The sequence below is a fragment of the Bos indicus genome, chromosome 18 (assembly GCF_029378745.1).
Source record: "Bos indicus isolate NIAB-ARS_2022 breed Sahiwal x Tharparkar chromosome 18, NIAB-ARS_B.indTharparkar_mat_pri_1.0, whole genome shotgun sequence".
Classification (NCBI taxonomy): domain Eukaryota; kingdom Metazoa; phylum Chordata; class Mammalia; order Artiodactyla; family Bovidae; genus Bos; species Bos indicus.
In genome coordinates this window covers 22,835,429-22,862,763 of record NC_091777.1, presented here as the reverse complement: position 1 = coordinate 22,862,763, position 27,335 = coordinate 22,835,429, and the positions used below count along the sequence as shown (strand labels likewise).

At 42.4% G+C, this 27,335-nt stretch overlaps 1 protein-coding gene across 4 annotated transcripts in view; it reads right to left on the bottom strand.

Moving 5' to 3' along the window:
• Positions 1-27,335, bottom strand: part of FTO (FTO alpha-ketoglutarate dependent dioxygenase) — a 424,275-nt gene that overhangs the window by 177,567 nt on the left and 219,373 nt on the right. For all 4 annotated transcript variants that reach the window (XM_070771936.1, XM_070771935.1, XM_019979409.2 and 1 more), the window contains one exon: positions 9,684-9,808. In XM_070771936.1, coding sequence (XP_070628037.1) covers positions 9,684-9,808 — 125 coding nt within the window. The remainder of the gene's footprint in view (positions 1-9,683; positions 9,809-27,335) is intronic.

Here is a 27,335-nt window from a genome sequence, read left to right as displayed (position 1 = left end):
GTCACAAATCTGACCCGCTAGGACTAGAGCTGCAAATGCGATAACAAGTGATCATCTTAGGATGAACATGAGAAGAGGAAATTTTATCTCTGTTTCAACTGAATGACTATATTCTGCTTCTGCTGTGTGCTGAATAGGTAGGACATGGCAACTGTGCACATTTTTTTAAAGAGTTCTTTTGGAGTGGACCATTTTTAAAGTCGTTATGGAATTTGTTAAATTCCATAAATTTAACAAAGTTATGTTATTTGTTTACATAATTGCTTCTATGTTAAAAATTTTTTTTGGGGGGGGGGGTTGGCCACAAGGCATGTGGGGTTTTAGCTCCCCAACCAGGGGTCAAACCTGTACTCCCTGAATTGGAAGGTGAAGTCTTAACCACTGGACAGCCGGGAAAGTTGCCGCACATTATTTTTTTAAAGTAATGTTCAGAGTTCTACTCAGGAAAACACTTTTTATTGGTTCTTCCACTTGAATTGAAGCTCCATAAGAGAAAAATGCTCATCAGTTTTGTTTAATGCTGTTTCTAACACCTGGAACAGTGCTTGATAAACAGCTGGTGCTTGGTAAGTATTTAATGAATAAATCAATGAATGAACCCATGTTTTCTCAAAAAACTGAAGAAGCACTGCCTCTAAGAAACAGCCAGCTACCACTCAGAAAACTGCCAGGCGCAGGACTCATACTGAAGCCTATGTGTTGATTTTACAAATAAGATGTGCAGAAGTCAATTGGCTTTTGTCCCCCATAAAACTGTTCAAATCATGACAGTAACAATGGTAATAACATTAACAACACTTGCCTCCTTAAGATAAGTTGCTGTATCTTGGAAGAAAGGTAACTTTATCTCTAGACTCATTTAATCCCTATGCTCTAAATTTATACAATGTTTCATTTCCTACATATTTATGAGGAGGTTTTATGGAGTTATCCGATTTTATGGAGTAATCTGGTTCAGAGACACAAAGGGCATTCTTCTGCTAAGGGCAGCAGAAAGTGGAGACTGCAATTATTAAAGGAGATGGGGCAGACACATTAAAAAGAATGACACGGATGACAACTAGTGGGCCAGTGCCTCCCTGCTCCCCTACCCTCAAGGCTGCACACACAGTTAGCTCATTGCAGGGGGCAGCCCCTGAACTAGAGATGCCACAACTTCTGGTTCCCAACGAACCTGACCAGTCAACTGACATGGTCAGATGATTCATCACGTGTTGTCTCACAGGACAACAGCCTCATCATCCCATGGGCTTCCCTGGTAGCTCAGGCGGTAAAGAACCCGCCTGCTAATGCAGAAGATGCAGGCTTGATCCCCAGGTCTGGAAGATCCCCTGGAGAAGGAAATGGTAACCCACTCCAGTATTTTTGCCTGGGAAATCTCATGGACAGAGGAGCCTGGCGGGCTGCAGTTCACAGGGTTGCAAAAAGTCAGACACGACTTCGTGACTAAACAATAGCATCACCCCATAGCCCAACCTCAAGGCTACTGAGTCCACTTTTTGTGACCATGACTTCCTAGTATTAAAGACAAATTTGGTCCCAATGCCTAGTTGCCAAGCCTGAGCTCATCACTGTGCTGATACCATCAAAGCCCATCAGGACATCAGCAGGTAACCAGCAAAGATCAGCTGCCCTTTGAAATATGGACTTGAAGCCATACTCAGCTTCAGCTCTGCCCTCCTGGCATGAAACCGACCCTTTACTCAGAGAAATGACCCTGGGGAGGACCTTCCCCTCCCCCTGTTCTCCCTGCCTTCATTCATTCAATTTCACTTCCAGGAAGGACAGGGACTCAGGAACGGCTGGCTCAGGGAGGAGATCATGTCTTTCTGTACTGGTCCCGGCTCAGTTCCATGCTGTTCGCTCCTGGGCTCTTCCTCGAGAGCCCAAGTCAGTCTGTGCCCAGAGCGCCCTTCTTCCCTCATGCTGGATGCGAGGGTCAGAGGTGTTGGGTTGGGAGTTCAGTACCAGAGACTCAGCACCTATTAGAGATCTCTCCTTATATCCAATTTCAAGGTTTCCATCCTTGGTAGGATTAGATGACTATAAACTCAAAGCAATAGGCCAATATCTCAAATGCTCAGTCCTCCTCAAAATTATGAAGGAGGAACTTCCTTTGTTCCCTCTTTTTAATGCATCTTTCTTTTTAATGCGTCTGCTCCATTTCCCACAGCATAGAGCACAATTACCTGTATATAGTAAGCACTCAGAAAATAACAGCTTATAATTGCAAAATTGGACAGGGGCAACCTGTCAGGCTTGAGTAGAATTCGGGCCTGCCAGCAAACAAAAGGAGAGATCAGATAACCATGGGGAAAACGGTACAAGCCTGACAACCAAAGTCGATCCACACAAAATGTTTTACCCGTTGCATCCATATCAGAGTTCTGAAGCTGATTAGCTTAGGAAAGTAAATGCTGCTCGTTACAAGATCTGGGTTATAACAACTCGATTTTGGAGCCTGTCCAAAGTGGATCCATCCTGGAGGTGAGTGGTGATGATTGGGCTGTGGAAGGTAACAGGATGGTCAATAATAAGATGTCTGGGTACTTCACTTGTCCAGAAAAAGATGGTAACTTGGTAGTTTTTTGAGAAGCCAAAGCCCAATGTGGGAAAGACACGTACACACAGACATCTAAGGGGACTTCCCTGGTGTCCAGTGGCTAAGACTTCGCTTTCCAGTGTAGGGGGTGTGAGTTCGATCCCTGGCAGGGGACCTAAGATCTTACATGCCTCTTGGCCAAAAAACCAAAGCATAATACAGAGCGATATTGTAACAAAGTCTATAAAAGCTTTAAAAATGGTGCACATCAAAAAAAAAAAAAAAAAAGACAACTAGGTCTACAAAGTTACTTTTAACTGGAAAGAAGTAGTTCTAAAAGTTTTTCTAAGAAACTGCCATAAACAAAAAAATCATGATTTCAAGGTTCATCCCCACTGTAGCATATATCAGTTCTTCATTCTTTTCTATCACCAAAAAATATTGGCTATAAAAAGAAAAAAAAAAAAAAAAAAAACTTTACTCAATACCATTTTAAAGCTCCTTGGACCCAACTTAAATTGTCTACTAGGAAAATATAGTAAGCCCTGTTTGAGCCTAGAAGTGGGTGGAGCTTAGGTGAACAGACTTTCTGTTGGATTGGGCTACATTCCCATTCAGTGTGCAATGTTCAGAGATTCTATAATGGAAGAAATCTAGCAGAATGGTAGAAGGGTGATGTAGGGGAGAATCAGAAAGAAATAAATACACACACGGGCCACACGCAAATAAATAAAGGACTGGGCACACTCATGCCAGCTTCGTTTGGAGCTCTATCCATCCTGCAGGCCATACACCTTAACAGGCTCATGACCTCTTTACCACTGAAAGGTAAGTCCTTAAGTCTGTCGTGTTTTAAAATCTCCTAATTAAAAAAAAAAAAAGGTCTTAAATAAACACATGAAAAGATGCTCAAATCATTAGCCATCAGCGAAATGCAAACCAAAACCACAAGGCGATAACACTAGGATATCTATAATATAATCCAAAAAAAGGACAAGAACGAGAGTTGGCAAGATTGTAGAAAAATTGAAACCTTTATGTACTACTGGTGGGAATGTAAAATGGTGGAGCAGTTGAGGAAAAGAGCTCGGCAGCTCCTCAAGAAGTTAAACACGGAGTTGTTATGTGACCCACCCATTCCAGGCTTGGGTTTCTACTCGGAGGAGCTGAAAACGTGCCACTCAAAAACTTGTACATGAATGTACACAGCAGCACTATTTGTAAGAGCCAAAAAGTTGGAAACAACCCAGATGTCCATCAACCAATGAATAGATCAACACAACATGGTCTATGCATACAATGCAAGATTTTTTGGCAATAAAAAGGAACGAAGAACTGATACAATGGGGATGAACCTTGAAATCATTATGCTGAATGAAAGAAGTCAAATACAAAAGGTCACACATTGCATGATTCCGTTCGTATGAAATGTTCAGAATCAGCAAATCTATAGAGACAGAAAGTAGATGAGACAGAAAGGGGTTGGGAAACTTGAGAGTGGTTGTTCACAGTTTCAGGGTTTCATTTGGGGGTAATGGAAATGCTCCGAAATTGAATAATGGTGATGGTTGTACAATCTTGTGTATATTCTAAAAAAAAAAATCACTTAACTGTATATTTTCAAATGATTCATTTTATGTTACATGAATTATATCTCAATTTAAAAAACCCCCAAATGGCCTGGCTTGCATCTTATTTTTTATATTAGCACCTTGCTGAGCAAAAATTTAAAGGAGAATGCTTTAAAGTTAAAAAGCACACTTCATTCTGGAAATGTACTTCATCTCCCTGAGTTATCCTTCACCCAACCCAGTGAGACTTCTGCTCATTGTACATCCCTGTGGGTATACACAGTCAAGTCAAAACCTAAGATGAAAAATATGGTAACTTTGAGTAATGTTTAGTAGATTTTTATTTCTATTTTAAACATAAGCATTGTCTGGGTGTGGCTTATATGAGGTAGGCAACAGTGTTCAATTAAGGAGTTTTCAACAGCATGGCAATGTTAGATTTCAGAGACATCTACAATTAAATACTTTCCAGGGAGGGTTAGAGCAAAGGGCCACTCTTGTGGTCATGACAGCTTTACTACTTTCTTTTCCACTGCTTTCCATAGCCTCTTTCTAGGAATTTGCTCAGTTCTCATCCCCAGATAAACTTAAATTGGCTGCTGAGCACACATTAAGAATTTATCTGATGCACAGCACCTCACACAGTATTTTATATCGAATAGGCATACAAAATACACAAAAATGCCCAGGATTTTCCTGGTGGTCCAGGGGTTAAGAATCCACCTTTCAGGGGATATGGGTTCGATCCCTGGTGGGGGAATTAAGATCCCACTTGCTGTGGAGCAACTAAGCCAGCACACAGCCAAGTACTGAGCCCACGCCACAACTACAGAGTCCATGCACTGCAACAAAGAATCCGGCTTGAAACAAGGAAGATCCCTTGTGTCGTAACTAAGACCCAAGGCAGCCAAAGAATAAATTTGAAAAATGTATTTTCTAAAATGCTCATTGAATAAAATCATCTTTCTGAAAGCAGAAGCGTAGGATGTTCCTCTGAAGAAGAGCACAGAGGTTTGCGAACACCAGTGTCGCTGGTCAGAAACCAGGACAATCAGTGCCCAGAGGAAGCTGGGAGAGAGTTTTAGATAGATTGATTGCTTAGTTGCTCAGTCACGTCTGACTCTTTGCGACCCCATGGGCTGTAGCCCACCAGGCTCCTCTATCTGCAAGACTTTTCAGGTAAGCACACTGGAGTGGGTTGCCATTTCCTCCTCCAGGGGACCTTCCCGACCCAGGGGATGGAACTTGCATCTCCTGTGTCTCCCACATTGAAGGTGGAGTCTTTACTTGCTAAGCCATACGGGAAACCCCTTAGACAGATTACTCTTATCAATTCACAAGTAAAGGAACATATAGCTTGAGACTGACCCATTGTTGGCTCTAATCAGCATTGCTATGACGTTTCTTTGAAAAAGGGATAAAGAAAGGAATATACATATCTACTCAACTAAAATTAGGCACTTTCTTATTTTTATAGGAAAACTGCCAAGTATGGGAGTAAAACAGTGTGCGAGAGTCACAATAATATTTAGTATCAAAAAAAAAAAAGAATGTACAACATTCAGTGGCCAGTTGCTGAAACGGATTGCAATTTTTTTGTAAAGCATTTTTGCTAAGGCTTGACTTAGTTACATTCTCTCAACTAAGCATGCAAGCAGGAAAAAAAATAATTTGCTTCACATTCTGACATGTTCAAGGCAAAGGAAGCCCATTCCTTTCCTTAAGCTGACTACAAATAATTATTCCATAACAAACACACCCTCAGATTTTTCAGTGATCTAGGCAAGACGTCAGGGATTTGAGTAAAATAAACAAAGGCACTGATTTTTTTCTTTTTTTTCTTATTTAGAAAAACAATTCGGGCCTGGATATGGAACTGTACCTTTTCTTTAGTGCACTTTTCAAATGATAATTTCTTCCACTGTCACCATTAAATCTTAATCCATTCCAGCTCCTTGCATGGGTCATTGAGTCTATATGTACTGCTGTTATTTTAAAATGTTTCCCCTTGGTAGGGAAAGAGGGGGAGAAAAGATGTTGAGGGCCAGATGGGCCTCTTCACAGTTCATTTATCAAACCTAATACGCTGGGCTCCACCCTCCTCTCACTCACTACCGCGGTTAAACTTCCATATAATTTGGTAATCATTTTCATTATCAGAGAGTGACCCCTGAGCAGCCGATCCCGGGATACCCAGCCCTTGCAGCTGCTCTTTTTCTGCCTTTTCCTACAGTAGACCTTAAGAACCTTCGAGTTTATTAGCTGCAGACTGACCTTCGGGCTGCAGAGGTCAAGAAGGGGTCAGATCAGAGGGCTTGGCCAGTTCTTTACAAGCTATAACAAGCTGTCCATCAGGCGGAGTGGACTGTATAAACAAAGCCAAATCTTCAGAAATTCGGTACCACTTCTGTTAACACTTACCCTGCATTCACACGGCTTCTCCCGATGTACTTGGGATCTTTCAACTCCAGGGAAGTGAATAGACAGCCCTAATAAGCCTATTTGGAGAGGGTTGTTTATGGGATTACCGGGCTTGGGGAAGGAAACCCACAGGACTCAGATATGCCTCGAGAATCCCAGGGTCGTGTGACACTGTGACAAACTCAGTTACTCCGAGTCACGCAGAATTGACACTTTCCTCCAAAAGCCAAATTACAGGGAACATATGCTTTCAGTTTAAGAGACTTCAGGGCATCCCAAACAATGGCTCGGCTCCTGGCCCTCGCAGAGAGAGACAAATATTTGAAAACCAAGTTACGAGTTGCGGGGAAGACAGTCTCCCTAATACCGTTCACATAAACGAACCTACTGAAGCCTTTATTACAACAAGACTTCCACTAAAGCTAGCACCAGCTGCGGAGTCTCAGTGACCTAAATTTCTCCAAGTCGTACTCTTTCTAATGCATTCTCTAAGGTGCAGTATCAGGTAATTAGAGTCATCTGTATTTAACTTTTGGAGGAAAAAAGAAAAAATTTCTATTATCTAAATCTCACGGATCCCCAGATAGCTCGGGTGAAAAGTAAAATACTGTAAGCCATTGCTTGGCCTTTGGCAAGCACTAATTATTATCTGTCAGAGTACATTCTTCCTCATGTAATTCCGAAGTACAAAACAGGCCCACCTCTGAAACCCAGGCCACTCTGGGTTGGTGCCAGAGAGGGTGTTTTATAACTTTCACCACTGCGCGCCTGATGGCCACTCCAGGCGATGCCGGGTTCCAGACGGCCAGGGGAAGCTTTGATGAGGAAAAGAAAGGTGGATGGTAACCGTCTGTTTATACAGACCGCATGGACGAGTCTTTTAGATAGATCAATGGGATGGGAAACTTCAAATGGGGCTGGCAGAGGGGTGGGGGAGGGGGGGTGGCAGGGGGAGGATTACGGTTATTGAATACTCTGCGGACACTTCTGAGCTCTCAAGACACTGCCCTCTTGAAATTTTCTTTCAGGTGTTTGGTTTTAAGGAGGTCTGCAGAGTGTCAGCAGCTAAGCTCTTTCTTGTCTCCTCCCCTGCCACAAAGGAAACTCGACAAGTTTTGTTTCAGATGCTAGACTACATCAACTTCAGCCCTGGCTCCAAGTCCTGATTAAATTGTTAGCAGTTAAGGGCCAGAAATGCAGCAACCAGACTCCTTTTAAAAACAGGCCACTTCTGGCCACGCCGTCTGATGACTTGGTGTATTAGGAAATTATTGTTAACAAACCGAATGCACTCAACAGAGGCAGTCCGTTCTCGTTCTCAACATTTTCTCTAGCTGCGCTGTCTGGTTGCGGGGATGGGAGAGGGTTCACAGGGGAATTGTTTCCTTTCTTTTCTTTCCTTCTTTCTTTCTCTCTCTCTCCCCTTCCCTCCCACCCATCCTTCCTTCTATCTTCCGCTCTCTTTCTTTCTTCTTTTAATATATATTTTTTAGATTTTTTTTTTAATGTGGGCCATTTTAAAGTCTTTACTGTATCTGTTACAATATGGCTTCTATTTTATGCTTTGACTTTTTAGCCACAAGACATGTGGGATCTTAGCTTCCGGACCAGGGGTCGAACCCATACACCTTCAACTGGAATGCAAAGTCTTAACCACTAGCCCACCAGGGAAGTTCTTTCCTTTTGTATTTAATAAGAATCACCAGGGGAATTCCCTGGCAGTGAAATGCTTAAGACTCCAGGCTTTCACTGCTGAGGGCCCAGGTTTCATCCCTGGTCTGGGAACTAGGATCCCACAACCCTCACAGCACACCCCAAAAAAAAAATCACCAGGGGAAAAGATATAAAAGGTCAAAGAGAGAGAGCAATCTCTTAGATGTCCCCTCAAGGATATTCCACTATTTCATAAAATATGCATACTTTAGTGAATATACATATTTAAATTGTAATAGAAAGAAACATTTTAAATTAATTATTGAAACTTCAGTTGAAAATCATTTCATGACTATAGTTGAAACTGTCATGCTCCCTAACCACACTACAAAAAGGGGGTAAGGGGGAAAAGTGACTGGGAATTTTTAAAATCATGGTTTCAATCATGGTTTCAAAACCATGGTTTCAAACCATGATTTCATGGTTTATTGTTTCTAAATTCAGAAACAATATGCATATGTGAAAAAGCAGCTTTCTGATACCGAAACATAATGGATAGTTCCTACTCTTCACTGTCTCCTTTTTTGGAAAATGCTCATCTTCAGCCTTGTTCAAGCAAATCTATTTTTATGATAATTGTTACTAGTAAAGCCATTAATTATTATAAATTCTGTTGCATGAACTCATTTGGAGAATATTATGGCTATCAATAAATGTTCTTCACTCCCAGGCACACAGAATTTTTAAGCATCGAATAAGACTCGGACGCAGAATCCAGCATAATTTTTCTGATTCCTCTCCTCTTGCTCAGAGACTGATGGTAATTCAACAACACGAATTACACATCTAAAGGATAATTTTAACATTTGAAGGAACTGGTTCAAGGCTTCTACCAGCAAAGCATTTTTCAAAAAAAAGCAGGATAACATGGTACTTAGCATGCAAGAATCCATTCTGTAAAAACTGATAATCTACAGACACTTTTTACCAGCCACAGCTGTCTAACCACAGCTAAGTCCATGTGCACAGAAATGAGGCTGAAGCCAAAGTCATTTCTCTTTGGTCAGTTCTGAAAACGGGGCTGCTGCATAGACTGAGTGCAAGCAAGCTGCCTCCCACGTGATGTAAGAACACTGTGAATTTCCTAGACACCTGCCCCAGCTAAACAGCAGTGTTGACTTTTAGACGGTTGATTAAAAGGGTTCTTCAGCATCAGGTACTTAGATTACGTTATGCTCAAGATGTAAACATTTATGCTAAACGCTACACTCGAGGATAAATCATATATGCATACAGATGACATCATGGATCACTGCAATTAACACAGGTACCATGTGCAGGAAAGAAAACTTTGGCTGAAAGCATCTGTCACTTGCTTCTTTTTTTTCATGGCCCCTCCACACTGAGAGGGATGAGGCCAGCCGTCAGGAAGGGCTTCCCCAAAGAAAGCCCTCATTTTCCAGGGACAACAAATCCCATTTCGTAACAGAACAAACCTGGCATGCCATTCTCTCCTCAGGTTCTGGCGAGTGGTGATCGAGGCGAGGATGGATGTCAACATCTCATTCTTTTGTTCCATGGGGACCCCCTCTCTTCTAACTTCGCGAAGCACAGCGCTTGTCTAGAAGAAACAATCCCCAAAAAGAGAAAGTGAAAGTGAAAAATTAATAATGAAAAAAAGCCCATAAGCAAATAAGGACAGTAAATCAATGGCTTTTTTATTACAGTTCCCCTGCTAACAAATCAATACAGTAAATGATGGTCAAAAATGGCCAGCATATATTTTGTACTTAATCAATGTACATGGCACATAAGGTAAACTCCAAAGCTCCATTGCCTTAAGTAACACATCAAGACGCTGTGCATTCTCACTCTAATTTTCTCGGTGCACCAATGATTTTTTTCCCTGGCAACTGCCGACCATGAGCTACTATTAGAAATTATTTTCACGTACACTTCACTGTGTGTTGTGTGTCTGGCCTCTTAAAAAAGAGCAGTCTCTGACTTTCCCTCTCTGTTTCCTGCCAACCAGCTGAGGCTTACTGCACTGCCTTTCTTATTTGAATCATTAATTTCTATTTCCAGCCATGCCAGGAATTTTTTCTTTTCTTTTTTTTTTTGGTTCACTCCATTTTCCTTGCTTGCTGCAAATCAAGAGCTTACAAAGAAAGGAACACTAAGCGCACAAGAATCAAAGAAGAGTATATCTCTATGAATATCTTTCCAGGTTTGAAAATCCACCGCATACTTCAAATAGTAGATACAGGGATTCGTAAGCACGGTAGACACATGATTTGGGGAAGAATCTGCTACTCCATGGTTATGGCTATGGTCTTTAAAAAAAAAATTAGGCTCACAGGTGAGTACAAAAACACTCGAAATTTAGATGCTGCTTTTTTAAGTAGTTGAAAAGCAAGCGCATCACACCTGGGTCACTCTAGTAAGTAACGTTACATCGAAACTCAAATTTGACATTGTCATTTCAACTTTACAACTCACCTCTGTAGGGTCTTATTTTAAACATGCAAATGTCTGTGACACTAGAAAAACAATTAAGAAAACAATGGAAAGTATTCTACTGGTACTTGAAATCTGAGTGAGCAAAACACCTTTCAAGTTCTAATCACAGAACTCTTTTTCAAATGAAAATTTACCTTCACATATTAACAATTGGGGTAGAAATCTTTAGGATTTATAAATGTTGTTCTTCATGAAAGGCTGGTGGGGTGGGGGGCTTCTTTGGAGATGTTATAACCAAAGCAATTCTGCCACTTTCTCTGTTCTAATCAGTCGGTGTATTCCTTACTTTGGAGTAGGAAATGGCAACCCACTCCCGTATTCTTGCCTGAGAAATCCCATGGACAGAGAGGAGACTGGCAGGCTACCATCCATGGGATCGCAAGAGAGTCAGCCACGACTTAGTGAGTAAACAGCAATTCCGTATGTAACTGATGCCCACACCTTCGCTGACATGAAGAGCACACTCAACATCTGATTCTCACGGATCTTGAAATACCACTTGCTTACTCCTCTATAACATTTTACACTGTATGCTTAATATCTTCAAGACAACCGTGAGAAGAGGTGTGACAAACACTTGCAGTTTTCGATGCCCTCCGTCCATACCCAGTCCCCTTTCCTGTGACAGCATCTAGATCTCCTTGTGGGCGAAGTCTTTTATTGCATGTCATCTTAGAGGGACTGTCACCCAAAGCATTCTGCTCTCCCCCACCAAGGATGTGGGCCAGGCTGGCCTAATTTTCTTTTCCAGGACTTTAGACACTTGAGATGACAAAGAAAGTTGGCGGGGGGGGGGGGGGGGGGGGGGGGGGGCGTTGCGGAATGTAGTAGCAATTTATCTATATTCCCACAGTTCCTACCACCCATGGTCCTCAAAGTATTCCCGGCTTCCTGAAATTTGAGTCTCTTTTTTTCATATACATAATCAAATGTATTTCTTCTTAATTGACGGAGAATTGCTTTACAGTATTTTATTGGTTTCTACCAAATATCAACAAGAATCAGCCATAGGTATACATATGTCCCCTCCCTCTTGAACCTCCCCCCCACCACCCTCCCCATCCCACCCCTCTAGGTTGTTACAGAGCCCTGGTTTGAGTTCCCTGAGTCATTCAGCAAATTCCCATTGGCCATTTTATATATAGTGGTGTATACGTTTCCATGCTACGCTCTCCATTCATCCCACCCTCTATTCCCTGCCCACCCCGTGTCCATAAGTTTGTTCTCTCAAACTCTAGAGTTTCCTTGGACAACTTTAGTTATCCAACATCCTTTCAATAAAGTCCCACTTTGTTCAAATTCACCAGAATCAGTTTCTGTTGCTTACAATCAAACGTCCTAACTGATACAAACAGGTAAGACAGGAGAGACTTCGCTGGCTGCTCCAGTGGTTCAGAATGTGCACTTCCAGTGTGGTGGGCATGGGTTCAATCCCTGGTCGGGGAACTAAGATCCTGCATGCTGTGTGGTGCACCAGAAAAAATAAATCAAAGTGCAGACCTTACAGATCAGACAGGAAACAGTATGTCCACTGGAAAGGATCCACAATACTCTGCCAAGCATTAGTCAGGAAAAGGACCCTATCTCTGCCTCCTGGACCCAGAATGACAGCTACTCTACTGGTGATATAACCAAATGCATACGAAGCTTCTAGGGCTTCCCTCGTGGCTCAGACGGTAAAGAATCCGCCCACAATGCAGGAGACCTGGGTTTGATCCCTGGGTTGGGAAGATCCTCTGGAGGAGGGCATAGCAACCCACGCCAGTGTTCTTGCCTGGAGAATCCCCATGGACAGAGGGGCCTGGTGGGCTATACTCCACAGGGTCGCAAAGAGTTGGACACGACTGAGCGACCAAGCACACACGAGCTCCTAGGACAATACTTGTGGCCCCCCAGCACCGGGAGGAATGCTGGGTTTCTCTGCTGCTACTGCTGCTGCTGCTGCTAAGTCGCTTCAGTCATGTCTGACTCTGTGCGACCCCACAGACGGCAGCCCACCAGGCTCCCCCGTGCCTGGGATTCTCCAGGCAAGAACACTGGAGTGGGGTGCCGTTGCCTTCTCTGTGGGTTTCTCTAGGTGATTCTAAAGCATGACACCCAGGCTCCCAGTGTCTAAAGCAGGGGTTGTAAATTCAAATACTGACTAGGACCAGAAAGGTAACAAGAGTAAGTTAAGCAAGGTTCCTGAAGAGAGCATGTGCTCTGTCTAAAAAGACAGTCGCTACTCAGCCTCAGCCCCAGGCAACTCTGCCATTCAGAAAAGCTGTTTTGGTGGGGCCAGATTCATGAATTTTCAAAATAAACAAGAACTCTGTTCTTTTTTTAACGTGAAAATTCCTAATTTTAAAATGTCAGAAACTAATTATTTTTCAGTTTTTAATTTTATACAAATTTGATTTTTTTTTTTCAATTTTTATTGAAACATAGTTGACTTACAATGTTGTGTTAGTTTCAGGTGTACAGCAAAGTGAACCAGTTATATATATATTTTAACATTCTCTTCTATAGGTTATTACAAGATATTGAGTACAGTTCCCAGTGTTATACAATAGGTCCTTGTTGGTTACCTATGTTACAGTAGTGGGTAAATTTTAATCCCAAATTCCTCACTTACCCATCCTCATCCCCCTTCTCCTTTGGTAACCGTAAGTTTGTTTTCCATGTCTGTGAGCCTGTTTCTATTTCATAAATGTGTTCATTTGTGTCATAGTTTAGATTCCACATGTAAGAGATATCCCATGATATCTGCCTTCATCTGACTGACTTAGTATGACAATCTCTAGGTCCATTCATGTTGCTGCAAATGGCACCATTTCATTCTCTGGCTGAGTAATATTCCATTGTACATACATCACATCTTCTTTATCTATTCCTCAGGTGATGGACACTGAGGTTGCTCCCATGTCTTAGGCTGTTGTAAACAGTGCCCCTATGAACACTGGGGTGCATGTATCTTCTTGAATTAAGTTTTTCCCCAGATATATGCCCAGGAGTGGGACCACAGGATCATATGGTAGCTTTATTTTCAGTTTTATTTTGCTTTTTCTTTTTAAGGAATCTACATACTATTCTCCATGGGCTTCCTTGGTGGCTCAGCAATAAAGAATCTGCCTGCCAGTGCATGAGGTGGGCGTTTGATCCCTGGGTCAGGAAGATCCCCTGGAGAAGGCAATGGCAACCCACTCCAGTGTTCTTGCCGGGAAAATCCCATGGACCGAGGAGCCTGGTGGGCTACAGTCCATGGGGTCGCAAAGAGCCAGACGTGACTGAGCAACTAAACATACAGTTCTCCATAGTCACTGCACGAACTTACAGTCCCACCAACAGTGCAGGAGGATTCCTTTTTCTCTGCAACCTTTCCAGGATTTATTATTTGTAGACTTTCTGATATTGGCCATTCTGACTGGTATGAGGTAATACCCCATTGTAGTTTTATTTGCATTTAATACAATTTTTAAAGGTTACTTTCCATTTACATTTATTACAAAATATTGGCTATATTCCCTGCATTATACAATACATCCTTGAGCTTATCTTATACCCAGGGGTTTGTACCTCCCACCCCCCCATTCCTATATTGCCCCTCTCTGGCCCCCCAATTTTTTTTAAATACCATGTGGGATAAACAAGAAACAATGGCTAAATGGAACTCAGGCAGCTGCCAATTTGTGGCCTATAGTGTAAACAATGTCTCATTTCAGAGAGGTCTTGGCATCAATGGGGACTCTAACAACAGCATTGCTCCTTGTCTGTGATACCCCGCCTCAAACACTGAAAGCCAGAAGGGACCTCAGGAAGTCATGCAGTTTATCACCATGCCTGTTGGTACACATTATTTTACCAAAAAGTGCTTCACATGGAAAATAAAACACACATCTAGATGGCTCCAAAGACATGATGAAAATAAAATTATTTCTCTATTTGACTTTTTCAAACAAGTCGTTTGTATCTTCTTGGCCTTTCATATAGTTTACGTTTTATCCAGAAGCCCTAGTTTACCATGGATCCTGAAGAGGAAGGGTTGAAGAAAGCTGAATTCATGGGGGCAGAGGATCCTATTTAGTTTCGACTGTATCCCCACTGCTCCCCTAATGACTTTTGATAAATGCTCGTCAAACTGGTAACAAAAGTAGGAACTAGAAAAACAAGCATTGCAAAAACAAAGAGCAATGGAAGACTGTCTTCTTTTAAGAAATTACTATTATAGAGTCTGCCTGCAATCTGAGAGACCCGGATTCAATTCCTGGGTCGGGAAGATCCCCTGGAGAAGGGAATGGCAACCCACTCCAGTATTCTTGCCCGAAGGATCCCATGGACAGAGGAGCCCGATGAGCTATATAGTCCATGGGGTCACAAAGAGTCAGACACGACTGAGCAACTAACACACACACACACATTATTATTATTATTACTACTTCATGAGTTGATAAAACTCATAGAAGCTGAGAGAGTCACGTGCTCCACCACGGAGCTCTTGTCACTTCACAAAAGGACTCACTTCCTGGTCTGTTTAAACAACTAGTTCTCCTCATTCTGAGTTTCCCAAACTTTAGTCATTCTAGTTCATCTCATAATTCTTTTTTTTTAATTGATTAATTTATTTTAATTTGAGGATAATTACTTTACTGTGGTGGTTTTTGCCATACAGCGACATGAATCAGCCCCAGGTGCACATGTATCCCTGCATCCTGACCTCAGAAAGTCATACAGTTTACGACCATGTCCTCAGGTACATATTATAATAGAATACCCATTATTTGTGTATAAAGTATTAATGTCTGTGTTCAGTCGCTTCAGCTGTGTCTGACTCTTTATGACCCTATGGACTGCAGCCCGCCAGGCTCCTCTGTCTATGGGATTTTCCAGGCAAGAATACTGGAGTGGGTTGCCATTTCCTCCTCCCGGAGATCTTGTATTAATACCTAATATTTTTCTTTCAATCGACTTATATTTTAAAATATAAAATGAATTCTCTTCAAAAGAAAAATGGAAGACCAGTGCTACTTGTCATAAATAAGAACATAACCAGAAAAATAATATATTAAAAACAAAGTTAAATGTTCCTCTCATTCTCAGTTCAGTTCAGTCCTCAGTCGTGTCCGACTCTATAAACCCATGAACTGCACCATGCCAGGCTTCCCTGTCCATCACCATCTCCCAGAGCTGGCTCAAACTCATGTCCATCAAGTTGGTGATGCCATCCAACCATCTTATTCTCTGTCGTCTGCTTCTCCTCCTGCCTTCGATCTTTCCCAGCGTCAGGGTCTTTTCCAATGAGTCAGTTCTTCGCATCAGGTGGCCAAAGTACTGGAGCTTCAGTTTTAGCATCAGTCTTTCCAATGAATATTCAGGACTGATTTCCTTTAGGATTGACTGGTTTGATCTCCTTGTAATCTCCTCTCCTTCCAGACGGATATTATTGTTGCTTGCTGAAGGTTCTGAGGCTGAAGCTGGCTTCTTCTTTGTAAAAGAGGACATGAACGTGTATGGGAGAACGTAGAGACATATGAGTCTAAATGAAGACCTCCTGGACACAGTCACAGAAATAGAAAAGGAGCTGAAGATGTAATCACCTTTTCTGAGTGACTCTCAGTATGTGTAGAGTCCTGGAATACCACCTAGCATCATCCCAGGTCTGCACCCCTGCTCGGGATGAACTGCCATGCTGCACCAAGCCGTTTTGCTCCAGAGTGTCCAACTTTTTGCGACACTATGGACTAACCCGCCAGCCTCCTCTGTCCATGGGATTATCCAGGCAAGAATACTAGAATGGGTTGCCTGCCCTACTGCACTGGTTTTTCCATACTTCACAGATAAATCGCTTTTCTCCCTAAAGGTATTCTTCTATGAAACTCAATATATAAAACAGTTTGAAGCTTTGAAGGTATGGAGGACTGGAGGTTCTCCCCTTGTCGTGGGGTATCTCTTCAAAAGTCTAAGGAACTGTGAGACACAATTTGCCAACCTCAAGCCAACAGTGTTTAAAACAGCATTTAAGTGTTCAAAAGTTTATACATCTGTTTGCTGGTAGGAATGCAAAAGACTGTCATTCTAGTAGAGAGTTTGGCAGTTTTTTATAAAGTTACACACACAATATTATCACCAGCAATCCCATTTCTAGGGCTTTACCTAAAGAAATAAACACTTACATTCCCACAGAAACACATATATAGATGTTGATAGCAGCTTTATTCATAATTGCCCAAAACTGTAAATAACCTAAATGTCCTTCCTTAAAGGGCAAGTGGATAAACACACCGTGATACAATGGAATACTCCTCAGCAAACAAAAGTGATGGGTAATTGATACATGCAGCCCACTCGAATGAATCTCAACATCATTATGCTGAGTGAGAGAGGTGACGCTCCAGAGATAAAAAACACAGCCTGATTCCATTTACTGGACATTTGGAAAAAGCAAATTATAGGGACAGAGATCAAATCAGTGAGGGAATTTTAAGAATGATAAAACTAGTCTGCATCCTGAAAATGGTGGTAGCTATAGGAGTTTAGACATATGTTAAAACTCACAGAACTGTATATCCAAAAAAGTCAATTTTATCATATGTAACTTTTACAAAATTTAATTATAAAAGTTCACTTTTATCACATTTTTAGGACAAGAAAGAATGTAGATAACATGTTTACATATAAATATATTTAAAAGAGAAGCAGTTAGTAAAAAATACAGAAAAAATGTATCTGGGTTACAAAACAAATTCTGTTACAAATTTTTTTTTTAAGATATTGGAAAAAGCTGGCTGAACTTAGATTGAGCATTCAGACCCTAAAATAGAGTATTTCATAAAATTTAGAGTGAAAAGAAGTTCTTTCACAAAAGGAAATCTCAGAGTGTCAAAGGGCATTCTTTTTATAAAAATTGTGATATTTTAATCCTTATAATAGTGTTGGCTCCACAGGGTTTCCTTCCCATTTAGGCCACCACAGAGCACTAAGTAGAGTTCCCTGTGCTACAGAGTGAACTACGTCCAGTGTGCTATACCGTGGGTTCTCACTAGTGATCTATTTTATAGTACGGAATATTCTGAATATTCATTGGAAGGACTGATGTTGAAGCTGAAGCTCCAATACTTTGGCTACCTGATGCAAAGAACTGACTCACTGGAAGAGATCCTGACGCTGGGAAAGATTGAGGGCAAGAGGAGAAGGGGATGACAGACGACGAGACGGCTGATGGCATCACCGACTCAATGGACATGTGTTTGAGCAAACTCGGGGAGATGATGGACAGGGAAGCCTGGCGTGCTGCAGTCCGTGGGGTCACGAAGAGTTGGACACAACTTAGTGACTGAAGAACAACAGAAGTGTATATATGGGCTTCCCAGGTGGCGCTAGTGGTAAAGAAGCCGCCTGCCAATGCAGGAGACTTAAGAGGGCTGGGTTTGATCCTTGGATTGGGAAGATTCCCTAGAGGTGGGCGTGGCAACCCACTCCAGTATATGTCAATCTCAGTCTCCCAGTTCATCCCATCGCCTCTTTCCCTTTAATATCCATGTAAGAAACAACAGAATGGGAAAGACTAGAGATCTCTTCAAGAAAATTAGAGACACCAAGGGAACATTTCATGCAAAGATGGGCTCGATAAAGGACAGAAATGCTTTGGACCTAACAGAAGCAGAAGATATTAAGAAGAGGTGGCAAGAATACACAGAAGAACTGTACAAAAAAGATCTTCACGACCAATGTGATCACTCACCTAGAGCCAGACATCCTGGAATGTGAAGTCAAGTGGGCCTTAGAAAGCATCACTATGAACAAAGCTAGTGGAGGTGATGGAATTCCAGCTGAGCTATTGCAAATCCCAAAAGATGATGCAGTGAAAGTGCTGCACTCAATATGCCAGCAAATTTGGAAAACTCAGCAGTGGCCACAGGACTAGAAAAGGTCAGTTTTCATTCCAATCCCAAAGAAAGGCAATCCCGAAGAATGCTCAAACTACTGCACAATTGCACTTATTTCACACGCTAGTAAAGTAATGCTCAAAATTCTCCAAGCCAGGCTTCAGCAATACGTGAACCGTGAACTTCCAGTTGTTCAAGCTGGTTTTAGAAAAGGCAGAGGAACCAGAGATGAAATTGCCAACATCAGCTGGATTATCAAAAGAGCAAGAGAGTTCCAGAAAAACATCTATTTCTGCTTTATTGACTATACCAAAGCCTTTGACTCTGTGGATCACAATAAACTGCGGAAAATTCTGAAAGAGATGGGAATACCAGACCACCTGAGCTGCCTCTTGAGAAACCTATATGCAGGTGTCAGGAAGCAACAGTTAGAACTGGACATGGAACAACAGACTCGTTCCAAATAGGAAAAAGGAGTACGTCAAGTCTGTATATTGTCACCTTGCTTATTTAACTTATATGCAGAGTACATCATGAGAAATGCTGGGCTGGAAGAAGCACAAGCTGGCATCAAGATTGCCGGGAGAAATGTCAATAACCTCAGATATGCAGATGACACCACCCTTATGGCAGAAAGTGAAGAGGAACTAAAAAGCCTCTTGATGAAGGTGAAAGACGAGAGTGAAAAAGTTGGCTTAAAACTCAACATTCAGAAAACAAAGATCATGGCATCTGGTTCCATCACTTCATGGGAAATAGATGGGGAAACAGTGGAAACTGAGAGTTTTTTTGGGGGGGAGGGGACTCCAAAATCACTGCAGATGGTGACTGCAGCCATGAAATTAAAAGACGCTTACTCCTTGGAAGGAAAGTTATGACCAACCTAGATAGCATATTGAAAAGCAGAGACATTACTCTGCCAACAAAGGTCCGTCTAGCCAAGGCTATGGTTTTTCCAGTGGTCATGTACGGATGTGAGAGTTGGACTGTGAAGAAGGCTGAGTGCTGAAGAATTGATGCTTTTGAACTGTGGTGTTGGAGAAGACTCTTGAGAGTCCCTTGGACTGCATGGAGATCCAACCAGCCCATTCTGAAGGAGATCAGCCGTGGGATTTCTTTGGAAGGAATGATGCAAAAGCTGAAACTCCAGTACTTTGGCCACCTCATGCGAAGAGTTGACTCATTGGAAAAGACTCTGATGCTGGGAGGGATTGGGGGCAAGAGGAGAAGGGGATGACAGAGGATGAGATGGCTGGATGGCATCACTGACTCGATGGACTTGAGTCTGAGTGAACGCCGGGAGTTGGTGATGGACAGGGAGGCCTGGCGTGCTGCGATTCATGGGGTCGCAAAGAGTCAGACACGACTGAGTGACTGAACTGAACTGAAGAGAGCTGACTACACAAATCCCAGCTGCCACTTCCTCCCTATGGCCTCTCCTACACTGCAGGATGGAGATGACCACAGAGCCTCCCTACGGATTCTCGCGAGGCCTAGTTACCCAGTCTTGTGCCATTATGATTATGAGCTTTAGTTTCATCTTAAATGCCCTCATCCACCTTGTGTTAGGCTCTGCTATTTTAGCAAGAGGATTCCCCTAAAGTGTCTACAACTTGAAAATTTTCCAAAGAAGAACAAGTAACCATTGAATGGCCACAGCCATCAGAAGCCTCTCTCAGAAGCCAGAGGCACCCTCCTTTGCATATCCCTCACAGGAGAAAAATCTTGATCCTTGGACGGTGGGCTTTATTTTTAGAATCAGTTCTGATTTCACTGTACATGGCATTATTAGTAGACGCCTCTCTCTCTCTGAGGCCACTATCCAATATGTGCCCTATTCTTCTTAGTCTTCTAGTGGGGCTCCTCACTGTGGGACCCTCACCTGTGCTTAGCCCAGGGTTCTGTCCTTGGTTCTCCTGTTCTCTCTGTTGCCTGCATTCTCTGTGGGCAACCTTCCCCTCCAATGGCTTTACAGGTCCCTGCAGACCAACCACTTCCCACGGACTTCTACCTACAAGCAGACCTCTCTGCTAAACTCTGGTCCCATAGAATCAACCACTAGATGGTTGATTCCCCTTCGACATACATCTCAAAATGATACTTCAGCCTCAACTCGTCCACTTGTGAACTGCAATTTCTGTTCCCCATCAATCTGCTCCTTCTCCCTTTCAGTTCAGTTCAGTCATCTCTGACTCTTTGTGACCCCATGGACTGCAGCACACCAGGCTTCCCTGTCCATTACCAACTCCTGGAGCTTGCTCAAACTCATGTCCATCGAGTAGGTGATGCCATCAACCATCTCATGCTCTGTCGTCCCCTTCTCCTTTTACCTCCCTAGAATGACGAATGACACCACTCCCAATGCAGTCACCTAAACCAGACATCCAGGACTCATCCTAGCCTCGTCTCTTTGTGTTCCTGCCCTCCCTGCACCTAAACATCAACACCTATCGTTCCTCTTTGTTCAGCAGGACTCAGACTTACTTCTTCCCCACGGCCATTAGACTTGGTACAGGACAGCTCTCATCTGGGCCATGAAATGGTGTCCCAACTAGCATCTCTGGGTCAGTCTCACCCCTTCTATGAATTTACCTCCTACAAGAGGAGTATGTCAGAGTCAAAGGAGATGAGAAACTTCCGCCTCCAAAACTCCACCTAAGCCAGAGCAGCTTACAGACTTCAGGTTCATGCAGACTTCAGTTATTGTATTTGAGAGGTACAAAACAATAATTTTTAAAGCCCAGATTCCTTAATCAGAAAAAAAATGAAAAACCCTCTCATTTTTATATAGGCAGTGCTGACGTCTCAAGTCTTAGCTCTGTCTCTCTTCTATTCCACATTAGACTAATTGCAGTTCCCTGAAAATACATGCCTATTGTAGATTATATATTTGCTTGTACCTGGTTATATAACTTACCAATAACTACTAATTGTTCAAGAAACATCTCAGATAACACCTCCTATGTGAAGTCCTCCAGGAACCACATCCTTCCACCAAACTAAGTAGAGTGTCACCCCTTCTTACGGACCGCCCTTGAGCATCTCATAAATCACTTCATATTCCACTGTGATTAATTATGCACTAGAGCTTTCCTCTTCCAGAGTGTGAGCTCTGCGAGAACAAATAGGGTCCATACCCATTTCTTTTCAAATCCTCTAAGATGCCAAGTTTGGCGCCAGTTGTGAAAGTGGACTCCTGATAGAGGCTTGTGGAACAAATGAAGTCATATGACATGTCTGAGCACGTCTGGTGAAGAAGGTGGACAGAGTATTATTCAAGACCAAGAATAATGTGTGAAACAAGCTTTGGTCTGATTCAAACTATTTCTAAAGACAAATCTAAGAAAAAAAGTTATACCACCTATTTTTAAACAAAAGTATCATGAAAAAAATGAAGCCTTTGCAATCCCTAGGCGACTGCTTAGGGCAATGTTCATTTGGATGGATGTATCCAAAAATAGTTTTACCACAAAGCTATGATAGCATCTAATCTATGCATAGTCTCCTGATAAGCCAAAAGAAGAAGTCTTACTTTGTCCATTGCAGCAGAGAAAACTATTTTGAACTCTGGCAACCCACAGCATTCTAATGACCTCCAAGAATTCTGCAGTGTTTTTAGCTTCTCCTGGCTCAAAACTTTATGCATAAAAGTTTAAGTAAAATGTCCAGAACTAGAGAAAGAGAGAGGTTGAGAGAGAGAGAGAGACTGACTGAGAACGAGAAAAGAAAAACCAAAACTCTAAAGCTCTAAGAGGACTTAAATTTTAGGCATAGGTTTCACATCTTTCTTGGGAAAAAAGTCTCCCAATCCAGAATTCATTCAACTAACCCTGAGTAATTCACCTAATTCTTGCTGGTTATATTCTTACATTTGGTAACTTTCAATATGTCCTAATTCTAGGGCATCTTTAGGAAAGCACATTATGAACATAACTTGCACTATGCAGAATTTATACCATATATAAGGTTTGTAGATAGGAATCATTCTTAGATTTAAAAGGAGAATAACAGTATTTACTCATTTACTAATAATGGAAAGTAAGTCCTTCCTTCTTTTGGTTCCTTTCTGATCTGGAGTAACAGCTTCCAACAGGCCTTCAACTCCAAAACCTAGGTTTAATCCATCCTTCTTACAAATCAGAGAACTGTGTCTAAGAAAATGCATGGAAACAGGAGGCATTCAACAAATATGGCTTGTGATCTCTCTTAGTTCATTAAAAAAAAAAAAAGTCTGCTGCTGTTTTTCCAATTTCAAAAGCCATATAAACGCTAGGATGCCAGAAGTTGCATACATTTCCCACCTTCTCAGCATCTCTCAACCCTTACTACCACCAAAAAAGTCCTACTGTTGTGGTGGGAAAAAATGCTATTCCTAACACTTTTTATATACATAGCTGCCTCATGTTAGGGCTGTAGTTCCCTGCTGCACACACAAATTACAAAGATATGCCCTGACTGATAATGAGGGCTAAAGGTTCAACTTGCGAAGAAACTTGGTTTAAGATGTTATCAGCTGGGAAAGCTATTTCATCACATCAACATTGCCATGGGCTGTCAAAAACCTAACCAGGGCTCCCTTCTTCAAAAGTCCAGGAACACTTTTTTTTTTTTCTTTCTTTCTCCCCCCAACCCAGCCTGTTTTTTGTTTTTTTTTTTTAAAAGAAGAAAAAGAAAAAAGGCACAGAACCCACTGAGATAGCCTTGGTCCCATCAAAGAGAGGTCGATCTCGGGTCTGCCTTCATTGACTGATTGTCAGTTTCAGATGGCTCTTTTGTGAGGCCTCTGCAGCTCGATGCTGAGTGATGCCTCCGCCTTGTCTAAACTGGACTGGGCACCGCCGAAGATTTCCAGCGTGCTTGGATCCACAGCCCAGCAGAACAAATAAACATTCCCCCTTGGACTTTCTGCCTACTTTATCTCCCTCTCCGGGAGCAAGAGGTTTTGAGGGTGCTAATGTTTACACAATGTTCAGACTTTCTTCCCCCTGTTTCCTGAATTTGAGAAGACACATCCTGCATGACCTGGGCTAAGAGATAACACCAAGTCACCACTGGGTGCCCCCGTCTACCGGATGACTTAAGGCTGCCGTCTTCTCCGCCCCCCATCCCTTTCCTCCCCCACCCCTCACAGTCTTACCAAGGAGGGCAGGAGATAAGCTAGGCTGTCCTGAAAGGCAGACGCAAAGGCAGAAGTCTCCAAGAGGCAGCCAACAAAGCGGGCTTTTACTTCCGCCTAAAGAGACACTTGGTTCAGTTCATCTCAAAGACCTGCTTTAAGGTGCATGAACATCTCAGCAGAGTTTACCAAGTGAATCCTCAAAAAAATGTACCCAGAAGATATATTCTGGCGCTTATCCATTGTGTGCTATTGAGAGGCGGGAGCTAACTGAGAGTAATCAGGAATGTCTGTGAGAAAAGAATTCAGGGCAAACCTTTCTTTGATCCGTCTTCTCATCTGTCAAGGGGTCTACGTAACAGCATCTAGACTTCTTGGGACGATTACATGAGATTATCCAGCACAAGTATTCTGCCCAACGCCTGGCACACACAAAATGCTCAATAGATATTAGAAATTGTCATGACTGATATCAGCAGCATTCTGTGTTTAAAAAAAAAAAAAAACCTAGGGGAAGAAAGATCAAAGAAGATAATGAATACTGATTTTTTTTTAATCCTAAAATACTATAGCCATAAATGGGAATAACTACTTACTTTTTTTCCCCAAGGCACTTTCATAGTTACTTCCCACTTTTCCCCTCTGAACAGTATAGAAATCACCATGTTTAATGTGGTTCACTAAAAGCTACAGAGCCACAGCGGCCTGTCTGGTGCTGGGTGAGCTCTCAGGACAAGTCATGTGGGTGAGCGCTGGGACGGCCAGGCTGCTGGAGGAAAACGGCAGCCTGCTCCAGGTGTTAAACCTGGGGTGCCAGGGCAGTGAGCAGAAGCTAAACCTTAGAACCAAGCTGCAACCATGGTGTTTCAGAGGATGGTGAAAAATGATCCTTGTGATTCTCAAGGAAAGCAAGAAGGAAGGAAGGAAGATGGGAAGTAGGGGGGAAGGCAAGGGAGAAGGGAAGGAGGGAGGGAGGGAGGGAAGGAGGGAGGGAGAAAAAAAAGGAAAGAAAAAAGGAAGGAAAGCGAAGGGAAAAGGGGGGAAGAAATAAAGAGAGGGGGAAAAGTAAAAGAAAGAGGAAGACAGAAAGAAAAGGAGAGGGAAAAAAGTGTTGTTTATAGAAGCCAGCTGCTTGGGCCGTGGCGCCAGCGACCCCTCATCCTGCTACTTTACGCCTGCAACCCCACTGCCCCCACTGGCACCGGCACAACTGAATGTTGACTTCAATGCTTCAGAGAGCACTCGACTGATTTTGTACATGATTAATTGCCAAAGACATGGCTGGCCATATGGAACAGAGAAAGCATCAAGTCATTCATACTTCTGTATGCGATCGCTTGGCCCCTGTTGTTTTAATGTACAGGAAAGAGCTAGAATAGCACAGCCCTGGTGTCTTGCCCCTGACAGCCCATTAAGAAATCTCAAAGCACCTAGTCGAAGTTAGGCTGTTGGCTTTTCAATAGCAGCCTAATAAAACAGAAGCCAAGCTTTCCAACCAGTCTTAAATCTTTCACATACAGTACATTAACTACCGGGGCTAAAACAACAGGCTTCTATGATAGGAAATGGGATTTGATTTCTAGTCTCTGCATACTTACTGAGAGCCTTTTTTTTGACTGTTATGGAGTTTACAAAAATCATTGTTCTTTACCCTCTGTTTTCCAAAGAGTCTAATAGATTCGTTTGTTTCAGCAGAGTCAACATTTAGTCACTATTTCGTGCAGTCTATATAATAAAGCTGATTCATGGGGAAGTGAGAGAAACAGCATAATTATTCTTGCCAAGAGAGCCCAGGAATCATTCTAGCTTCTGAAACATTCACTTTCTTTCAAAACAAGAAAGAAAGGAAAAAAAACCTATACACTAGGGGGTAAAGTCTCACACATACACCCTTATTACTCTCGCCTCCCTTTCCCATCACTCTGTGAAATGAGCCCATTTGATGTGGGAAAGAATATCCATTTATTTTCCAGCTGTTCTCCTGTTGGCCCAGGGTAACACTCCACTCCAGGCCAAAGAGGGTGCCACCTCAGGTGTCATTCTAGTCCCAACTTACATCCTCTTAGCTGTCTCCATTACTAAAATCTTTGCAGACTGTTACTTTCTGTCTAAGGGGACCAGGTATACATTTCCACAATACTTTCCTTTCAAGGATTTCCAAATGACAGCACTAAAAACTAATAGCATCAGTAGTTTCCTTTGTCAGTTCTGACATGTGTTGGCAGAGATGACTTTGTTGGTGCTTTTCATTAGAAAATATTTATATCCTGTTTCATGTCTCAGGACTTGGAGGTGTTGAAATTATCCTCACACCAGAAGACACCATATATGGGAAATTCCACTTGACGGCCAATTCATTAGCAGGGCTGTAATTGCATCTACTGCTGAAATGAGCTAACGGCCCATGGAGGGCTCTAAGTCAATGGGAAAGTCCCTGTCTCCCCGCTGCCTCGCCTTCCCTGCAAGATGCTGGTGACCTCCTGGACGAGCAACTCAACTAATCAACAATATCATGACACAAGAGCATCTGAGCAAGGCCATTGGAAGAAAGAAGCAGCAAAAGCCTTGAAAGTGACTCAGTGATGTGACAATGAAGACTCAACACACAGTTTCTACAAAGAAAAGAGTGTGGGGACTTTCCTGGTGGTCCAGTGGTTAAGACTCTGTGCTCCCAATGCAGGGAGCTCAGGTTCAGTTGCTGCTCAGGGAACTAGATCCCACAGGCCATGCAGCCAAAATAGAAAAAAAATCCAGAAAAAGCCAAAGTGAAAAAAAGAAAGAAAGAAAAAAAACTACCAGATAAATAAAAATAGTATGAAAAAAGACAAGAGAGTATTTTCATTGACCATTATCTTACAGTGATTGTTTTATTATAGTATGCTCTATAAGGTGTGAGGATAATGAGATTCCCATTTCATAGATGGGAAAACTGAGACTGGGAAGGTGAAATGCCCAAAGTAAATACACATCAGTGGCAGAAGGCCTAGAGTGCTAATTCTTTACATTTCTAGCTGACTGTTCACTGAAAGGGAAGCTCTACTAGATAATAAATACATCAAGATACTATGTGTAATGCTTTATATTATGTGCATCTACCTAGTAAAGAGAAATACATCTAAAAGTCTCTTTCTAAAGTCTTGCGCAAGGAAACAAACCTACCATAGCGCAAAATCTTCAATAAAGGAAACAGAAAGGTTTGGGGACATCCCTGGTGGTCCAGAGGTTAAGAACTCACTTTGCAATGCAGGGGACGTGGGTTCGATCCCCGATTGGGGAACAAAGATCCCATTTGACTTGGAGCAACTACTGAGCCCACACACCACAACTCAAGAGCCCGCACACTGCAACTACTGAAGCCATGGGGCTCTGGAGCCCTCTCACTGCAATTACTGATCGGCGTGCCACCATTAGAGTCTATGTGCTGCAATGAAATCTCGCACACTGCAACGAAGATTCCATGTGCTACAACCAAGACCCAACGTAGCCAAATAAATATTTAAAAAAAAAAAAATAAAGTAATAAGGGAATGGGCCTTTCCACCATTTTTAAAGAAAGAAAGAAAACACAAATGTTTCAATGATAGCCATGGTGCACAGCAACACCACCCAGGTCTCCAATTCAGTCTCGACATACACACACACCTCACATCA